This window comes from Myxine glutinosa, chromosome 2 (assembly GCF_964187855.1).
Source record: "Myxine glutinosa chromosome 2, kmMyxGlut1.1, whole genome shotgun sequence".
NCBI classification, from domain to species: domain Eukaryota; kingdom Metazoa; phylum Chordata; class Myxini; order Myxiniformes; family Myxinidae; genus Myxine; species Myxine glutinosa.
Genome location: NC_136262.1, coordinates 23,007,677 through 23,029,261, shown reverse-complemented (window position 1 = coordinate 23,029,261; position 21,585 = coordinate 23,007,677). Strand labels below are relative to the sequence as shown.

Below are 21,585 nucleotides of genomic sequence, written 5' to 3'. Positions count from 1 at the left end.
CTACATTTAAAGCATTATTATCTCGCTCTGGGATACCTTCCTCTATGCTTGTCCAATACATCGATGGCCTTTAACTTAGGTGTTTCACTCTGATATTTAGTGTTGTATCACTCATAATTATTTACCCCACCTGAAAGGGTTGGGAAGTTTAAAGGGACACTTCGGATTATGTTGTCCAATGTTGTCCAATTTCAGTTCCATAATAAATATATGGGATGCCTTTTAATGCAATGTCACTCGCCTTTCATGATTGCAATGAGACGGAGGCAGTGAGTGGCATTTCCCTCCTAGCCTCTTCTGCAAGGGGTTGGAAAAAGTCCGACTTGGATATGTGATGGTGACATGAAAGAGGTACAAATTCCGACCCGTGTACAGAGCATAAGAAAATGGTGGTTCTATATGTTAACGTCCTTTGAGATTATGCGTTCCTTCGTGAACATTCATTTCCCAGATGAATCGACAGAACTATTAGAACTATTATCGTATGTATTATTAGTTTGCTGCTGTGACCTTACACTGTATGAAGTCAAATTTGGGTTTTATCCATTACCTTCAAACCGCTGTGTCGCTTTTAACGTTTATCCGTCTGTGGAGGGTATTAAACGTCGAGTAAAATGGACAACTTTCAAATCGCTAAATTTCGAAAACATAATTTAACTATTTCTATTTTGTGCAACACTGAACATCATAACATTCATTTTTGCACAAAACAAATACATCTTCCATCGGAAAAATTACCATACCCTTCAAGCTGCAGATTTGAGACACCATCGTGATTTAAGTTCAAAAATAATTTCAAAAGGAATTCTTGGATTAATAGTTTAGGATGCTCAAGCTATAACTTTGTGTTCTTTCACTTTTATATATAACAAGCAGAGTTACCCGGTGTTGCCCTGAAAATAAACATTCAGTTATGCAATTTCGTTTAGTGGGCTTTTTATTGTCAGAGGAAGCCACGCCCCTTGGGCACGCCCCGAGTCTCAATCTGATGTACTCATGTTTTCTGTCGTGAAAAGTTACCTCCCATGGACTCCCTCTTCCCTCTCTAAGTCACTTCTTTAGGCTGTCCATGAGGCACAACCGAACAAACAGACGGTCACATTTATATGTATAGTCACGTGAAAAAGTAAGGACACCCCATGTAAAGTTTTGCCTTTTTCAACATATTTCAACATACAGCTATTTGATCTTCATTTCAACAATATTTATTGATAAAGGTGATATAATATAGCAAATATCATGAAACATTTACATTTTGTAGTCCATTGTATAATTTAAATAAACATAAATGCAAATTTCGCATGTGGAAAAAGTAAGTACACCCCGACATTTATCACTACTTCAAATACCTAAAATTAGAATCAGGTGCACCAACTCAGGTGCAAATGATTAGAACATCGTCAGAGAGGATCTTGGAGGAAGCTGTCTTATTTAAACCTCAGACATTTGGTTTGGTTTGCTCTTTGTTGTTGAAGTGTGCGGCGTCACCATGCCTCGATCAAAAGAGCTCTCTGAGGCCTTCAGAAAGAAGGTTATAGATGCCTACTCGTCTGGGAAGGAATTTAAAAAGATCTCCAAACAATTTGAAATCAATCATTCGACTGTCCGGAAGATCATCTACAAGTGGAGAAGATTCCAAACAACTGCCAACTTGTTCAGGCCAGGCCGCCCCAGCAAGTTCAGCCCGAGAGCAGACCGCAAGATGCTGAAAGAAGTCTCTAAGAACCCCAGAATGTCATCACGGGACCTACAGGTAGCTCTTGACACTGTTGATGTCAAAGTGCACGAGTCTACCATTAGAAAGAGGCTGCACAAATTTTATCTACATGAGAGGTGTGCCAGGAGGAAACCTTTGCTGTCCAGAAAGAACATCAGGGCAAGACTAAAGTTTGCCAATGAACACCAAGGCAAAGACGAGCACCTCTGGAACAATGTGCTCTGGACAGATGAGTCAAAGGTAGAGCTATTTGGCCACAGTAGCAGAAGACATGTTTGGCGAAAACCAAAGACAGCATTTGACCACAAGAACCTGATACCAATTGTAAAGCATGGTGGTGGAAATATTATGGTGTGGGGCAGCTTGGCTGCATCAGGGCTTGGGCAGCTCACCATCATAGAATCCACTATGAATTCTTCATTGTACCAGAGGGTGCTTGAGGATAATGTGAGGCCATCTGTCGGAAAGTTGAAGCTCAACAGAAGGTGGACCTTGCAACATGACAATGACCCTAAACATACCAGTAAATCCACCAAGGAATGGCTGAAAAGAAAGAAATGGAGGGTTCTGGAATAGCCAAGTCAAAGCCCGGATCTAAATCCCATCGAGATGTTGTGGGGGGTTTTGAAACGAGCTGTGCATGCAAGAAACCCCTCAAACATCGCACAGCTGAAATAATTCTGCATGGAGGAGTGGGAAAAAATTTCTCCCAGTCGATGTCAGAGACTGGTAGATAGTTATAAGAAACGCCTACTTGAGGTTGTTTCTGCCAAAGGGGGCAATACCACCTATTAGAGCCAAGGGTGTACTTACTTTTTCCACATGCGAAATTTGCATTTATGTTTATTTAAATTATACAATGGACTCCAAAATGTAAATGTTTCATGATATTTGTTATATTATATCACCATGATCTATCAGTATTGTTGAAATGAATAACTGTATGTTGAAATATGTTGAAAAAGTCAAAACTTTACATCGGGTGTACTTACTTTTTCACATGACTGTATATGCAGTAGATCTGCATTTTTGTTCATCTCGTCAGCAAAACTTCATTTTATTCCCAACCTCGGTTCTTTCCAGATTCGATGACCAACATCATGTCGGTGATCAGCAGAGTAAATGGACAGGAAGGGGTTTCTCCGTCGTCCACAGATACTGTGGCCAACTCAACTGAAATTGAGATGAAACCGGTACGGAAATGAAAGCTTTGTTTGTGATCCCTTCAAGTGCATGTGGCACGCATGGAGGGGTAAGAGGGAAGATTATTTTGGAATAAGAGAGAGCTGAGAGGTAAGGGAGGAAGAGCATGGAACAATGGGGTAAGTGGTTTAGGAAATATAAGTAAAAATGCACATTCAACATCAAAATAACAAATGTGGATTGTTTGCACTTTGATGGTGTCTTTATTTCAAGAGGGAAACCCCTCTGTTTCCTCAAAAACCCTAGAGCCAGGCCTCTCAAGGATTCAAATTACCCCAGACTGTCTATAGCTACGGACACATACAGCCGATCCTGTATGCGCTCGGTGTTGGAGCTTCTGTCAGTGTTCCCGGAGACCTGCGGTACCTGTACGAGGGCAATCCTGACTTTAGCTGCATGCCCACTTTTTCCGTCATCCCGGCCCAGGCCTGCATCATGGGTGGCAACCTGGCTGACATTCCCGGCCTCAATTTTAACATTGCACAGGTGAGTGTGATTGAAACACACAATTAAGCCATGAAGATGTATAAACTGTTTATGTCTTATTATTATAGAATGGTTAAAATGAATCCTCTTTGAGATGACTTTTCATGAGAATATGCTTAAGAATTTTTTTTACTTATCCATATTTTTTTTTTTCGCCATTGTTCTTTTTGAAAACTGTGCAAACATATTTTGCTTGATGCATTTGAGTTACCGTGTGTATTCTTTCAATGATGCGCAATTGTGTTTTCATGGTTAATTATAAAGGGAAGAATGCTGCTGGTGATCCATATGTTATTGTTTTGGAGAGGAATTCATCCAGTTATTTTGCTGATGGTTAGCTTGGAGCACAATGCATTTCCATATCTTTTAAATACCTTTCCTCATTTGCTGTTGTGGTTCGAAAAGAGCTGGCAGGGTTGCCGAGAGATATACACACACTCACCTCTGAGCTGTCGAGCATGTGTTTGAACCTTGGCCCAACTATAAACCACCATCCTGTTGTTTCTCATGCAGGGAGAAGTAACATTGTGTTTGCCTGGGATTTAAAAACCGATGATTTTTACGAGTCTATTTTAAAGACCGACTTAAAGGTCAAGTTAGGAGGCCGAAAACGGTATTAAACGAACTAGGTTTGCATGGTCACAAGTAAACGATTATATGATATGTCATCCTGATTAGATCATAACAACAGTGAAACCATGGTCAGCAGCTCAACTGTCCTTTAAATTTGACCTTTAGAATTTCTGTCTTTAAAATAGACCTGAGTATGTTCTGCTGAAACCATCCTGGACGGACGCATGCGCACACCACATTTAATGCCGTGTTGTATTTATCGGGTTAGAATGGCTCTGTTTTGGTTTATTAATACTTCCGACTGCAACCCTATCTCCTGGTTTATGAGCAGTGTGGCAGACGGTCATTGCTGCTCACAGATCACACAGCTTCAGCTGTATGGGACGTGATATGTACCTCACTGCACAATCGAGTTAGGATGTCTGAATACACACATACATACATTATGAAAACGGCTTGTATTCACAGAATGTGTTCAATCTGTCCACCATTATGATTGATACAAAAATGCAGACGATGTATCCAGTCAGCAGTCACCTGGCGAATGGTGTCAGTTGTGATGGTGTTACATGAGTCGCTGACGCTGGTGGACTCCTGCAAATGGGCAGCACTCTGAATTTTTTCCAAGTAGACCGACACCTTTGAGTGACCCCAGAGACAAAAATCAAATGGGCTGAGATCGGGGCTCCTCGCCGACCACTCCACAGGCCCTCGACGTCCTATCCAATGACCAGGGAATTGGCGGTTCAGCCACTCTCTTATGCGGATGCTGTAATGGGCAGGAGCGCCATTCTTCTGCAACCGTGTTGGGAAATCCCCATATGCGTTCAAGACACTGGGGGATTCTTCCTCGTTGAGCATACGCAAGTAGGCGTCTCCTGTGACTGTGCCATCAAACAAGAAGGGGCCTCTATGACACGGTCTTTCCAAATGCCACACCATACCATCACACGAGTGGCACCTTGTTCCTGTGAAGCAGTAAACCAGTAATGGTTGTTTTGTGACCAGTCAGCGTGCAAACAGTGGGTGCTCTGTCAGTTAACCTCACTATTTGCTTAAAAAGCAGTCCCATCACTGAACAGAAAGGTGGATGGGAAATCAGAATTTTGAGCACATTGTTCCGTAGCCCATTCAGAAAATTCCCTCCGCCGGTCCGGATCATCTTCACATTATTTCTGCAGGATTTGAAGTTTCTAAGGATGCCATTTGTGTGCTTGAAGAATGAGGTGGATACTGCCTTTCGACACTCCTGTCTCATCGGACAATCGCCGAAGAGACCTTTTGGTGCTTTTTGTGAAATGAGTGAGGATGGTAGTAGCTGTGTGGTTGTCGGCGGATGTCCTCGGAGGCCCACTGCGTGGTTTATCTCATATGGATCCCGTTTCCCTGAACTTTGCTATCCGTTTGCCGACACAGCTGTGTGTAATCGGTGTGTGGTCCAGACGCAATCTGTTGAATTGCTCAACATCCTCCCTATGACTCTGATTTCCTACGAGCAGGATTACCTGGATGCATTCTTCCTTACTCAGCGACATAATGGACACCTACAAGAAAGGAAAAAATCATGAAAAAAATCATTCTTAAACGGGAAAAAAATAAATCATGAATCACTTATTTTGCCCTATGGTTCCAGACTTATGGGACACCCTGTATGTATGTGTGTATATACATATATATATACATATATATATATATATATATATATATACATACATATATATATGGTATCTGTAATCTGGTTCTCCAACCTAATGAGCGGACAACATGACGTCATCGCCATGCACGTCCGCCTTGCCTGCAAAGTTCCAGAGGAACTGTGAGTTTTGCATGCACTTGTGACAGTATCTGAATTTATAATCCGTAATGACGCACTGCTAGATGGTTCCTCTGGAACTTTGCAGGCAAGGCGGACGAGCATGGCGATGACGTCATGTTGTCCGCTCATTAGGTTGGAGAACCAGATTACAGATACCATTATTAGTAACTCCCAACCGCAACCAGGTCGACTCCATATGATGAGTGGATACCAGAGATAACGTTACTGCGTGGCAGGTGGTGCTTATCGCTCCCAGCAAGGTGCAGCAGCAGCTGTATGGGACACCTTGCTGGCGGTTCTCCACTGATGATATGAAGGTCGCATAGTGACTGACATATATATATATATATATATAATATATATATATATATATAAATATATATGTATGTATATATATATATATATATATATATATATATATATATATATATATATATATATATATATATATATATATATATATATATATATATATATATATATATATATATATATATATATATATATATATATATATATATATAAGACGCGGACGTAGCTTCAGGACGTCGATCTTTAATTGTCGACAAGCTTTCGACCAACAAAGGTCTACTTCTGAGTCAGCCCCCAAGTTCAACGGAAGATGACTTCCGTTGACAATGACATCCGTTGATCCGTTGACAAAGATGACAATGACTTCCGTTGAACTTGGGGCTGACTCAAGTAGACCTTTGTTGGTCGAAAGCTTGTCGACAATTAAAGATCGACGTCCTGAAGCTACGTCCGCGTCTTATTTAATCTAACGATTATATATTCAATACAAATGAGACGCCCTGCTCGTACTTTGGAGTTTCTACTATTTCTTACAGTTATATATATATATATATATATATATATATATATATATATATATATATATATATATATATCAGAAATACACCATTTAAAAATAAATCCAGTCGACGTTTCAGGCATAACCCTTTGTCCAAAAAAAAAAAATCTCGAACCTTTTTCTTTTTATTGAATATTTTGGTTATGCCCAAAACTTCAACTGTCTTTATTTTAAAATGGTGTATTTCTCAACCTTGTCTTTCCTTTCTTTTATGATATTTCACCAACGGAGATTATCTTTTTTCGAACTATGTATATATATATATATATTTTTTTTTTTTTTTTTTTTTTTTTTTTTTTTAAATATATATGTATACAGTATATATATATATATATTTATATATATATATATATATATATATATATATATATATAATAGTATACAAATATATAAGTTTTATTTCGGTGGAGGAATATCTAGAGTCAGGTAGATCTGAATAGGTAACATGCTTCGTCTGTCGCGATAGGGAATCTGCCCTGTAATAAGTTCTGTGTGTTTAGTCCCTTTTGTCGGTTAAGGAGTATACCTGTGAACATACCAGGATGTTCGTGTGCTAGGTAGTTGTAGGGATTAAAGATAACAGCCCTTGTGTGTCACACCTGGTAATCAAACCTTTGTCCCTTATGGCAATGCATACCCATATAAACACTTAGATAGGCCCTTTAGCGCACACAGTAATTAAATCCCCATCCCTTACAACGACTTTGGAAGAAGCCAGATCGGGGCACCACCGGGTGGCCGCCGTCAGCTACACCACGAGCTATGACCACGCCACAGGGAACGTGTGATTGGAGGGAAGGAGCTGGAAGGTTAGGTGGAAGGCACTGTTTGGTGGCGCCCCAAGGCTGACATCACTGCCCAGGTTATAAAAGTGCGCTGCACGACATTTTAGCAGCTCTAGCCCTTGCACTCTTTGGTCTCTTGGCGCTGCACGATATCTCTCTGTGCTTGATGCTCTTGCGCTTATTCTTGGTGTTGAGAGGTCCTGGTGGTCGTTGGTTCGCCATCTTCGTGGTGCTTGGAGCGGTGCTCGGTGCGCTGTGCTCGGTGCATCTGGAGCTTGGGTTGGTGCTGTGAACGGGCGGGACCTCGTGTGCAAACGGCGAGGGCGTTGGCTCGGGCCTAGCGAAGCGTGCGAGGCGGACGGAGGGTTTCTCCGCACCGTAGTTTGGAGCACCATTGGACGATACACTGCAAGACGACGGACAGATAAGACCGCACACCACATCACCATTACACGACGTTTCTTTTGTTCATTCATCCCTGTGTCCTGTTGTTGAGTCTGGTGTGTGGGATCCCAATTTAGGAATTAGATTTATCGTCACGTTTCCCTGTCCCGATCCTTATTACAATAAACCTTTTTATTATTTCTCATTCCCTTCCACTCTGGTGTCCATTTGAGTTCGTTCCCCTTCCACAGTTACGCGTTCCCGCTTCTTCCTCTTCCCTTCTTCTCTTCCCGCGTTTTATAGCCGAATCCGTGTTTGGTCGTCGCCTCAAGTAAATCCGTTTGGTCCATCCGCGGTCCCTGGTGTTAACCGGAGGGTCCGCGCGACAATAGTATATAAATAATCGACCAAATTTGCAGCCCTTTGATTTATCTTTGGTTAAACACCATTGGTATAAGAGATTATTTATACAAACAATATGACCTATGACATTTCACCAAACCAGAACATTAATTTAATGTTTTATTGAACGTTCGTGTTACCGTCATATGTCATTAGTGTGGAACCAGAACATGTGTTGTGCATTCCTACTGCAAGTTGTATTTTTCCTGGTTCGATGTTGCTGTTAAAATGCAATTCTACTTGTTGAACCTCCCCTGTGCAGGTTTTGCATGGGGAACAGTACCTGGAAGTCATAAAGCTTCCGCCCACTTCAGGTACTTATTCACTCACCCTTGTAATTGTCAAATGCCTTCAACAAAGCTTTATGGGGACAATGCACACTACTGTCATTTATCATAATAATGCCATAATTTTATGTTGCGTATAGTATGAGAACATGATTTGCATTATTACACTGTGCTCACGAAGCAAAATGCAGGGTTAGGCTTTCAGTTGCGTACGTACGTGTGGCGTACGTGTCTGAATTTTTAAAATTCATTTTCTTGGCAACCGTTGGTCCGATTGACACAACATTTTACCATAAGAGCAAATTATATTGCCTGCAGAAGTTTTTTTTATTCATAATTATGACCTCACAGGTCACGTGGTACAGACGCCATCTTGGAAAAAAGTTACATCTCTATATCTCTAAAACCGCTCAATGGAAAAAATTGAAACATGGTGCATTGTCAAGTACTCCCCCACAGGGAATAACATATTTTAATGATGATGATGTCATCGGTGCCTTAATAATGACGTCATAATTCGACAAGTATAACGCTTCATCCGATCAGTATGATTTTTTTTCTCTGCAACTGTTGGTCTGATGAAAACGAAATTTTCACCATAGGAGCGCATCCTCCTGTAGAATCTTTTAGTGATAATTATGACGTCATAGGTCACGTGGTACAGGTGCCATCTTGGAAAAACCGAAAAACGTTGCACCTCTATATCGCCGAAACCGCTCCATGGAAAAAATTGAAACATGCCTCATTGTAAAGAACTCCACATGGCGAATAGGTGTTGTTAATGATGACATCATTGGTGCCTTAATTATGCTGTCATAATTCAACAGGGACAATGCTTAGTCTGATCAGTTTGAAATTTATTGAGCATGATCTACGCAACAATTATATTAGAGAATATCAACTTATGATGTCATCGCTCACATGGTCTGGCAGCCATATTGGATCAAAGAAAAAAACCCTTCATAAACAGAAGAGTTGGCTCGCACCAAGTTGACCGCGCAGGGTAAGTATTCTATGAATACCAACTAGTTTTTTTTTTGTTCTGTCTTGTTGGTGAGCTGGCAACCTTTATGGTTCACATTAGAGCTGGTTGCAGCGTTATTTTGTTGACCACAACCAGGAACAAAGGAGGAACAGCTGCTGCCATATTTGTATAGCGATCGTACTGCATATGCAGAAACCACTTGTTGTTTTAAATAATTTATTTACTTATCTTTGTTCACTTGCCATTTGATGTTTGTAAGAAAACTTAAGGTGAAAGATTTCTTTTTCCTTTGATAACATTAGAAATTATACATTTCACCTCAATGTACTAAATTTACATCTTCATTTCTAGGAAAGTTGATCTCGGAGGCATCTGTGGCAGATGTGACGGATAAAGGATCCTGGACTGTAATCCTGATCAATGGTAAGGTTCTAATGCAACCCTTGTGAGTATAGGCGGTGATATCATTGTCATGTGGTGTTGCTAATACTATAGCTCTGAGAAAGGAAATATCACATGACAAGCAGAAAGAGTGACGTGTGCAAGGATTTCACAGAGCTGTTGAGATATCTAACAAGTTCAAGTTATTTCTCTCAGCCTTAGCCTAGGCCCTAGCTTAATGAATGAATGAATGAATGATCGTTTTAAGGCCATTTTCCCCGCTAGAGCGGGGGTTAGCCTTGCGGGCCCCATGACAATCATGGTGCCCTGTTTGAGGCAATGTTTTTATGGCCGGATGCCCTTCCTGATGCCAACCCTTGGTCGCCTCTTACGATGCGCAGGGATACGGTGTACCTATTCTAAACCGGGGTACACACCGGGATCATTCATCCCAGCAAGCTGGTACTCAATTAGCCGACCTCGGAAGGATGACAGGCTGAGTCAACCCCCCCCCCCCCCCCCCCCCCGGCGTTAATTCAGCGATCGACCGGGATTCGAACCCAGGATCCTAGGATCCCAAGCCGGCACCCTAACCGCTAAGCCAACACCAGGCTTAATATAGGCCCTAGCTTAGCTAGCTAAGTCGATCAGCTAGCTAAGGCCCTAGTTTAATAAAGTATTTAAAAAGTATAACAAGTATGAATAATTAAATCTATATTAAAAAAACTCGCAAAGGAACCCGGTATTGCCGGGCAATGCAATGTCACTTAATGACGGGGATATTGAGAGGGGGAGGGTGAAGAGGGGAGGGAGAGGAGGGGAGCAGAGGGTGAAGAGAGGTGGGATGAAGAGTGTGAGGGGAGGGTGAAGGAATAGGGTAAGAGAAGGGAGAGGGGAAGGTAGGGGCGGTTGGACTGAGGCGTGATGGGTGGGGGTTGGTTGAGGGGTGGTGGGAGTGAGGGGAGGTTGGGAAGCGCCAATGTCTCTGTCTTTTGATTAAATTCATCAGCGAAGCGACGGGCAGGATTGGAATTGAAATGAGGAATGTGTTACAACCTGCATGGAGCAACTCATCGAATAGTTAGACCACTGCAGTGGTGAAGTAGTAAAAAAATTTGTGGGTAAACCTGAACTATACGACAGTCAGTTGAGGCTGTGAAGTATCCAAACTTGAAGGCTACGCTGTAGTGGCGCGTTACTGCAGGATCTGTTGGCAGTCGCCATGCTGCAGCCAGTTTATGCAGAGCAACAACATTATGGAAGACCGCAAGGTGCAGGCTTCACGAAGGCCATAGCACATCATCTAAGATTTGAGGGATCTCTGGCTCACTCCTGGGAGATCGATCAGCTATCTTACTAGAATGCAAACTGCCCTCGGGGCATATGACAAAGTAAGCCACAATGAGGCACTGGCCAATTATAGACCTGAGGGCACTTCAATAAACTGATGATATATTCCCACATGCTGGTTGAGTTAGTGATTTTTGGACTCATTATTGTTGACTCATTATTACATGTCGTCAAAGAATTGTGCACCCGTGACGTCACCTGAATAGACAGAAGTAGCTCATTTGCATAACGGAAGTGAAAATAGTCCGATTTTTTAAAACAATTATCCACTTCTTATTGTCCCCCAAAAAATGTTTTTTTTGCACTAATGGGTCAGGGATATCATCCTCTGAAACATATCTCTTCAAACAATTTCATGATAATAATTGTCCTTTATAAAAAAATTAAAAAAAATCTTTTATCCAGATCTTCACCAAAATATAATCGATTTGTCCTTGTCAAACATTAAACCTGTCCACCAACTTTCGTCCGAATCCATCCATAATGTTTTCATATATCATGCAGACAGACAGACAGACAAGCACATAGGGTGAAAGCATAACCTCCGTCCACCTTTGGTGCCAAAGGTAAAAATCCTTTGCGATGGAACTAGCTTGAGAGGGAAATGAAAAAATAGCAAATAAAATATCAAAATATATTTTTGTGTTTGATAAGATATCAAAGCCCTGCTTTTGATACAGAAAGATTTGTACCAAAGAAGGTAATTACGGAAAACGTGGTTGTTTCACACCAGGAGACCACATGAATGGTGTGAAATCATAAATATCTCGGCCGAATTCATAACACAAATTATGCATTGCCAGGTATTATATTACGATTTCCTTTGATATTTAAAATGAAGCAAACATTTGTAAACACTCAATACGATCATTTGAATTAATTGTGAACTTCTATGACTAAGGTCTTTGTGTGTGTGTGTGTGTGTGTGTGTGTGTGTGTGTGTGTGTGCGTGCTGTTTTGTGTGTGTGCGTGTGTCTACTGTATGTGTGTGTGTATGTGTCTGCTGTGTGTATGTGCATGTTTGTTTCGTCATGGGCATGCGATTATGCATGCCAAGTTTGGGCTCGATCTGTTCAGGTGTTTTGGAGAAAATGGGATTTTAGTGTTTTTTTTCAGAATTTTCACGAAAAACAATATGGCGGCCGAACCATGTGACGTATGACTTCGAAACTTTTTGGATTCTGAGTTTTTTTTAACGAAGCATCTGGGGAAAAATATCATTTTTGTGAGAGAAAAAATTGTGTTTGACGAATTCTAACCTCTTAACGTTAGCATTTTTTATATACTCAATAAACATGTTTTTTGTTCCCATTGCAGAGTTCTTTTGAATGAGCCATTCCTCAAATGTCATGGGGACAATGCACACTACTGTCATTTATCATAACTAGGGCATTGCCCGTACTATATCTATATCTAAAATTATATCCCCCCCCCTCTATTTACATGAAATGGTTTGGTCCAAAGCGAACGGCTTCCGGAGTTTGGTAAAGAAATCGCCATCGCGTGCACAAACGCGCAGGAAAGCGAATGAATCACAAATTCGTTTTTATTAGTTTTAAAACATAGTTTAACGCCAACATAGTTTGCAAACGTGAAATAAATGAATACGCTCTCAAATGTGCCATCCGAGGCAGAGTGTGTCCGCCACGTTCGGCACACGCGATAGTTCGCTGCTCTCTGATTGGTTGAATCGTTTTTTGGACATAGCTCGGTAAGTAATTGTCCGATTAATATGAAACCTTGAAAAGGCACATCCTCGGGTCCCCAGCAATATACCTGGCAAGTTAAAAGTATATCGGACCCGTGGTTGTCGAGAAACAGCGGTCACAGACAAACGTACAAACGTACAAACAGAGATTACTGGAATTATAGATAGACTAGGGCATGCCCGTACTATATCTATATCTAAAATTATATCCCCCCCCTCTATTTACATGAAATGGTTTGGTCCAAAGCGAACGGCTTGCGAGTGGTGACAATCCCCCCCCTCTATTTACATGCAATGGTTTGGTCCAAAGCGAACGGCTTCCGGAGTTTGGTAAAGAAATCGCCATCGCGTGCACAAACGCGCAGGAAAGCGAATGAATCGCAAATTCGTTTTTATTAGTTGTAAAACATAGTTTAACGCCAACATAGTTTGCAAACGTGAAATAAATGAATACGCTCTCAAATGTGCCATCCGAGGCAGAGTGTGCCCGCCACGTTCGGCACACGCGATCGTTCGCTGCTCTCTGATTGGTTGAATCGTTTTTTGGACATAGCTCGGTAAGTAATTGTCCGATTAATATGAAACCTTGAAAAGGCACATCCTCGGGTCCCCAGCAATATACCTGGCAAGTTAAAAGTATATCGGACCCGTGGTTGTCGAGAAACAGCAGTCACAGACAAACGTACAGACGTACAGACAGACAGACAGAGATTACTGGAATTATAGATAGATAATGCCATAATTTTATGTTGCGTATAGTATGAGAACATGATTTGCATTATTACACTGTGCTCACGAAGCAAAATGCAGGATTAGGCTTTCAGTTGCGTACGTACGTGTGGCGTACGTGTCTGCATTTTTAAAATTCATTTTCTTGGCAACCGTTGGTCCGATTGACACAACATTTTACCATAAGAGCAAATTATATTGCCTGCAGAAGTTTTTTTTATTCATAATGATGACCTCACAGGTCACGTGGTACAGACGCCATCTTGGAAAAAAGTTACATCTCTATATCTCTAAAACCGCTCAATGGAAAAAATTGAAACATGGTGCATTGTCAAGTACTCCCCACAGGGAATAACATATTTTAATGATGATGATGTCATCGGTGCCTTAATAATGACGTCATAATTCGACAAGTATAACGCTTCATCCGATCAGTATGATTTTTTTTTCTCTGCAACTGTTGGTCTGATGAAAACGAAATTTTCACCATAGGAGCGCATCCTCCTGTAGAATATTTTAGTGATAATTATGACGTCATAGGTCACGTGGTACAGGTGCCATCTTGGAAAAACCGAAAAACGTTGCACCTCTATATCGCCGAAACCGCTCCATGGAAAAAATTGAAACATGCCTCATTGTAAAGAACTCCACATGGCGAATAGGTGTTGTTAATTTTTTTTTAGCATTTTTAATATACTCAATAAACGTGTTTTTTGTTCCCATTGCAGAGTTCTTTTGAATGAGCCATTCCTCAAATGTTTCCATTCAGCCGTTCCGGAGATATAGAGGGGCAAAGTTGAAGGTGTTTTACAAGATGGCGCCCATACTACATGACCTATGACGTCATAATTAGCATTAAAAAAAATTCTACGAGCCTAGCCGATCATTTGATGAAAATTTCCTGTCAATCCGACCAACAGTTGCTGAGAACATTAATTTTAAAGTTTTCGGAGGTGCAAAATAGGGCGGAAGAATAATAATAAGAAAACCTTGAGCAGTAATTATAGGTTACTCTCCATTTCATGGAGAGTAAACCTATTGCGTCTTCTCCAATCAAGTTCCAAGCATAACAGAGTTCAATAATTTATTGGTACTTTTTTTTTTTGTTTTTTTTGTATGCAAGATCGAGGCTCGTGAAAGAGCAAACATTCATCACACAAAAAGTCATACCGACACATAAAACACAAAACAAGGGGAGCGATAGACAAGATGTGGGGAGAGGGGGAAGGACACAAACACAACATTTGAGAGCAGGGACATCGAGAGAAATGTGGGAGGGAGAGGGCTTGGGGGGAGGTGGGAGAGGTATAAAACATATGGACACTGCAAGGACTTCCAGGAAAGAAGTTCGAATTTCAAAAAAGTGTAGCTGGGGTGAATTAGTGGGGGTAGAAAAGATCAAGGTTTTGGATGGGGGAAGATAAGAGATGGTGGCGAACAGCTGTTTTAAAGACCTGGAGGGAGGAGTGGGATTGAAGGGATTGGGGGAGTTTGTTCCAGAGGTGGGAGAAAAGGGGAATGAAAGAGTGAAAGTGAGCGGAAAGCCTAGATTTTGGCAGTTTAACCATAAGAGAGTTGCTGGCAGATCTTGTGCGACCTGTAGGAATATTTGGGGGACAGAGCACAGAGAGAGCTGGGGGAGCAAGGCCGGAGAGGAGTCGGTAGAAGACAGAAAGAGCACCAACCTGCCCGTAGTGAGTGAGTGAAAGTGAGACAGTTAGCTTCATCGCAGGAGATTCCAATGATTCTGAAAGCCATGAAGACCCTCGGAGATAAGTTGTATAATACCTTAAACAGCAATGATGAGGGAGTTGTGTGGGCAGATGAGGCAAGAAAAAATAATAAATTAAACAAACAAATTAAACAAATAAATTATATATATATATATATATTGAAAAGGATAGCACTCTGAGCAACATGTACGGATATATATTGAAAAGGATATATTATATATACCTGTCAGAAATGGGTGTGGCTGAAACAGCGGAATCCACTAATTAGAACGGGTGTCTGCATAATTCGGGCCATGTAGTGTATCTCTGTGGATGCTTAATCACTTAATTCATAGTTTTCCTTCAGATTAGCCAACAGCTGACATCAGGAACTATGTCTTAACATGCTGAAAGTAATCCTTAACCAGGAAATTGTAACTTCAAAATGAAACTAAATTTGGTGGTTGAATTATTGTTTTTATATGCAGCTAGAATGACTGAAAATCATTTCATGTTTCGAAAACTAACAATTATATATTTTATGTTTGCTTGTTACCTCCGACATCAAAGGTGGACGGAGGTTACGTTTTCACCTGTCTGTATGTTACTTGGCAAAAAATAATAATTTTTGGACAAGTGTGTTGAGTGTTTTTCTGTCCGCTCACTTATACTTACCTACAGGTCACAATTTTAAACTGATCTTCATAAAACTTCACCAAACAGTAGAGTTGGTGGTCTGACGGATTCCTATATATTTTGAAGTCAAAGTATCAAAATATCAAAATATTGTTCCAATATTATAGTACATTGACTATTATGTCATTTTATTTCCTATTTTATAGTTTATCCTATCATAATACAGTTTTGGACATTCAAATGCATAACTTGTGGTGCATAATACGCCAAAACTGAATAAGTAATAAGCTATCAACAGTTACAGTATATGAAAATACATACCTCTTGATAAAAACAACAATTCAAATGACATTTTCCGACCACGACGTCCCCCTTCATAACAAGTTTGGCAATTCAAATGTATCGTAAATTTATAATGCATCATCTCTGCTCTAGAATATATACAGTGCATTCAGAAAGTATTCAGACCCCTTCACTTTTTTGTCCCCCGTCGCACAGCGTAGCGAAAGGGGGACTATGGCTTTCCCCTCCGTCGGTGTGTCCATCCGTCCGTCCGTCGGTCCGTCTGTCTGTCCGTCCGTCCGTGCGTGCGTGCGTGTTTGCGTGCGGGCGTGCATGCGGGCGTGCGTGTGTGCGTAAGCGAAGGACCGCATTCAAATTTGGTGTGTGGGTGCAACCCACGTCAAAATCCAAGATGGCCGCCGCCATGTATGTCTGATGCCATGTATGTCTGAACATTGTGAGATGAATATCTTGAAAAATAAGCGAAGTACCAACTTCTAATCTGGTGTGTGGGTGTATCTAGGCATAAGGAAGAACGCTATTGAAAATTGGGTCGCCACGTCAAAATCCAAGATGGCCACCGCCATGTATGTCTGAACCTTGTGAGATGAATATCTTGAAAAATAAGTGAAGTACCAACGTCTAATTTGGTGTGTGGGTGTATCTCGGCATACGGAAGAACGCTATTGTAAATTGGGTCGCCACGTCAAAATACAAGATGGCCGCCACCATATATATATCTGAACCTTGTGAGCGAAAAATAAGCGAAGTACCAACTTCTAATCTGGTGTGTGGGTGTATCTAGGCACAAGGAAGGACGCTGTTTAAAATTGGGTCGCCACGTCAAAATCCAAGATGGCCGCCGCCATGTATGTCTGAACCTTGTGAGATGAATATCTTGAAAAATAAGCGAAGTACCAACTTCTAATCTGGTGTGTGGGTGTATCTCGACATAAGGAAGAACGCGATTGAAAATTGGGTCACACGTCAAAATCCAAGATGGCCGCCTCCATGTATGTCTGAACCTTGTGAGCGAAATATCATATCATAGCATGTTTTCTGCGTCTTCCACTTTGTCAACTCACATCACTTCACCGACGGGGGACCTAGGCGTAACGCTTGTTCACATTTTGTTATGTTTCAGTCTTATGCTGAAATCGATTATATTCATTTTTTCCCTCATCAATCTACACTCAATACCCCATAATGACAAAGAGAAAACAGGATTTTATAAAGTTTTGCAAATTTATTGAGAAGAAAAAACTGAAATATCACATTGACATAAGTATTCAGACCCTTTGCTATGACACTTTAAATTGAGCTCAGGTGCCTCCCATTTCTCTTGATCATCTTTGAGATGTTTCCTCACCTTGATTGGAGTCCACCTGTGGTACATTCTTTGATTGGACATGATTTGGAAAGGCACACACCTGGCTATATAAGGTCTCACAGCTGACAATGCATATCAGAGCCAAAACCAAGCCATGAGGTCGAAGGAACTGCCTGAAGAGCTCACAGACAGGATTGTGTCGAGGCACAGATCTGGGGAAGCCTACAAAAAAATTTCTGCTGCATTAAAGGTTCCCAAGAGCACAGTGGCCTCCATAACTCTTTAATGGAAGAAGTTTGGAACAACCAGGAGAGCTGGCTGCCTGGACAATCTAAGCAATCGGGGGAGAAGGGCCTTGGTAAGAGAGGTGACCAAGAACCCGATGGTCACTCTGGCTGAGCTCCAGAGATCCTGTGTGGAGATGGGAGAAACTTCCAGAAGGACAACCATCACTGCAACACTCCACCGATCTGGGCTTTATGGCAGAGTGGCCAGACGGAAGCCAAACAGTTCAATCTTGGTTTCATCAGACCACAGATATTTCAGTTTTTTCTTTTCAATAAATTTGCAAAACTTTCTAAAAGCCTGTTTTGTCTTTGTCATAATGGGGTATTGAGTGTAGATTGATGAGGGAAAAAATGAATTTAATCGATTTCAGCATGAGGCTGCAACATAACAAAATGTGAAAAAAGTGAAGGGGTCTGAATACTTTCTGAATGCACGGTATATATTCTAGAGCAGAGATGATGCATTATAAATTTACGATACATTTGAATTGCCAAACTTGTTATGAAGGGGGACGTCGTGGTCGGAAAATGTCATTTGAATTGTTGTTTTTATCAAGAGGTATGTATTTTCATATACTGTAACTGTTGATAGGTTATTACTTATTCAGTTTTGGCGTATTATGCACCACAAGTTATGCATTTGAATGTCCAAAACTGTATTATGATAGGATAAACTATAAAATAGGAAATAAAATGACATAATAGTCAATGTACTATAATATTGGAACAATATTTTGATATTTTGATACTTTGACTTCAAAATATATAGGAATCCGTCAGACCACCAACTCTAATGTTTGGTGAAGTTTTATGAAGATCAGTTTAAAATTGTGACCTGTAGGTAAGTATAAGTGAGCGGACAGAAAAACACTCAACACAAACCGGAGAGATCAACATACTTGTCCAAAAATTATTATTTTTTGCCAAGTAACATACAGACAGGTGAAAACGTAACCTCCATCCACCTTTGATGTCGGAGGTAACAAGCAAACATAAAATATATAATTTGGCCCAAATTATGCAGACACCCGTTCTAATTAGTGGATTCCGCTGTTTCAGCCACACCCATTGCTGACAGGTATATATAATATATCCTTTTCAATATATATACGTACATGTTGCTCAGAGTGCTATCCTTTTCAATATATATATATATATATAATTTATTTGTTTAATTTGTTTGTTTAATTTATTATTTTTTCTTGCCTCATCTGTCCACACAACTCCCTCATCATTGCTGTTTACGGTATTATACAATTTATCTCCGAGGGTCTTCATGGATTTCAGAATCATTGGAATCTCCTGCAATGAAGATAACTCCGAGGGCCTTTCACTCACTCACCGCAGGCAGATTGTTGGTCTTTCTGTCTTCTACCGACTCCTCTCCGGCCTTGCTCCCCCAGCTCTCTCTGTGCTCTGTCCCCCAAATATTCCTACAGGTCGCACAAAATCTGCCAGAAACCCTCTTATGGTTAAACTGCCAAAATCTAGGCTTTCCGCTCACCTTCACTCTTTCATTCCTCTGTTCTCCCACCTCTGGAACAAACTCCCTCACTCTCTTCAATCCCACTCCTCCCTCCAGGTCTTTAAAACAGCTGTTCGCCACCATCTCTTATCTTCCCCCATCCAAAACCTTGATCTTTTCTACCCCCGCTAATTCACCCCAGATACACTTTTTTGAAATTCCAACTTCTTTCCTGGAAGTCCTTGCAGTGTCCATATGTTTTATACCTCTCCCACCTCCCCCCAAGCCCTCTCCCTCCCACATTTCTCTCGATGTCCCTGCTCTCAAATGTTGTGTTTGTGTCCTTCCCCCTCTCCCCACATCTTGTCTATCGCTCCCCTTGTTTTGTGTTTTATGTGTCGGTTTGACTTTTTGTGTGATTAATGTTTGCTCTTTCACGAGCCTCGATCTTGCATACAAAAAAAAAAGAAAATAAAGTACCAATAAATTATTGAACTCTGTTATGCTTGGAACTTGATTGGACAAGACTCATTAGGTTTACTCTCCATGAAATGGAGAGTAACCTATTATTACTGCTAGAGTTTTTCTCATTATTATTCTTCCGCCCTATTTTGCACCTCCGAAAATTTTAAAATTAATGTTCTCAGCAACCGTTGGTCGGATTGACAGGAAATTTTCATCAAATGATCGGCGAGGCTCGTATAATTTTTTAATGCTAATTATGACGTCATAGGTCACGTGGTATGGGCGCCATCTTGTAAAACACCTTCAAATTTGCCCCTCTTTATCCGGAACGGCTGACTGGAAACATTTGAGTAATGGCTCATTCTAAAGAAGTCTACAATGGGAACAAAAAACATGTGTATTGAGTATATTAAAAATGCTAACGTCAAGAGGTTAAAATTCGTCAAACACAATTTTTTCTCCCAAAAATAATATTTTTCCCCAGATGCTTAGTTAAAAAAATACTCAGAATGCAAAAAATTTCGAAGTCATACGTCACATGGTTCGGCCGCCCTATTGTTTTTCGTGAAAAGTCTGAAAAAAAACACTAAAATCACATTTTCTCCATAACAAAATGTGAAAAAAGTGAAGGGGTCTAAATACTTTCTGAATGCACTGTATGTATGTATGTATGTATGTATGTATGTATGTATATATATATATATATATATATATATATATATATATATATATATATATATATATATATATATATACTGAAACGCAAAAGAAACTTACCACCTTTGAAACCTTTAAATATCAACAATAACACTGCGTATAGTAAATGTGTGAACTTATTTGTGGACAATAGTGTCCTCACTGTCAGATAAAACGGTCACGGATGGTCACTTGAACCTTCAATGGTCACTTCATAGCACAGCTGTTGAACAGCCGTTTTGACTGTCAGTGATTAGCCAAGGGGTACGGGATGATTTTAATGAGCTGCACGTGATGTCTTGATATTGGCTTTAAAAAGGCCAGTGCAAAATGGGCATTTCAATCAACATGCCACGATTGTCAAGGGATCAACGGCAGCATGCCCTGGGCATGCTGCAAGGCGGACTGAACTACCGTGAGGTGGCACGTCGCCTTGGCTGTTCACACCAGACGATATCGGCCCTGGTGGACAGAGACACCCTCCACAACTCTGCAGATGACAGACCTCGATCAGGGAGGCCAAGAGTCACCACTGCAAGGCAGGACAGGCAGATGGTCCGAAGTCACCTGCGGGATCGATTCCGTCCAGCATCCCGCACTGCGGCAGAAACTCCGGGGCGTGCAAACCCACGGATCTCCAATGATACTGCACGAAGACGACTGCATGACTATGGTCTGACTGCCAGAAGACCATACAGAGGCCCCGTGATGACGGTTGCCCATCGCCGCAACCGTCAGAGATGGTGCCAGCAGCATCAGCGGTGGACCTTGGCGCAGTGGAACGAGGTCGCTTTCAGCGAAGAGTCAAGGTTCTGTGTGGACAGTCCTGATGGGCGTGAGCGTGTCTGGAGAAGAACTGGCGAGCGATATGCCGATTGTTGCGTGCGTCAAGCCAACAGGTGGGGTGGCCCAAGTGTGATGGTGTGGGCAGCCATATCAGGCCGGTACAGGACGCCACTGGTGGTTGTGGATGGGAATCTTAACGCCCAGCGGTATGTGGATAACATCCTGCGACCTCATCTGCTGCCATTCCTG

General features: G+C 41.2%; 1 protein-coding gene across 1 annotated transcript in view; it reads left to right on the top strand.

Moving 5' to 3' along the window:
* Window positions 1-21,585, top strand: part of HSD17B4 (hydroxysteroid 17-beta dehydrogenase 4) — a 216,062-nt gene that overhangs the window by 160,854 nt on the left and 33,623 nt on the right. The window contains exons 12-15 of the mRNA XM_068108628.2: window positions 2,801-2,910; window positions 3,167-3,406; window positions 8,500-8,551; window positions 9,861-9,932. Coding sequence (XP_067964729.2) covers window positions 2,801-2,910; window positions 3,167-3,406; window positions 8,500-8,551; window positions 9,861-9,932 — 474 coding nt within the window. The remainder of the gene's footprint in view (window positions 1-2,800; window positions 2,911-3,166; window positions 3,407-8,499; window positions 8,552-9,860; window positions 9,933-21,585) is intronic.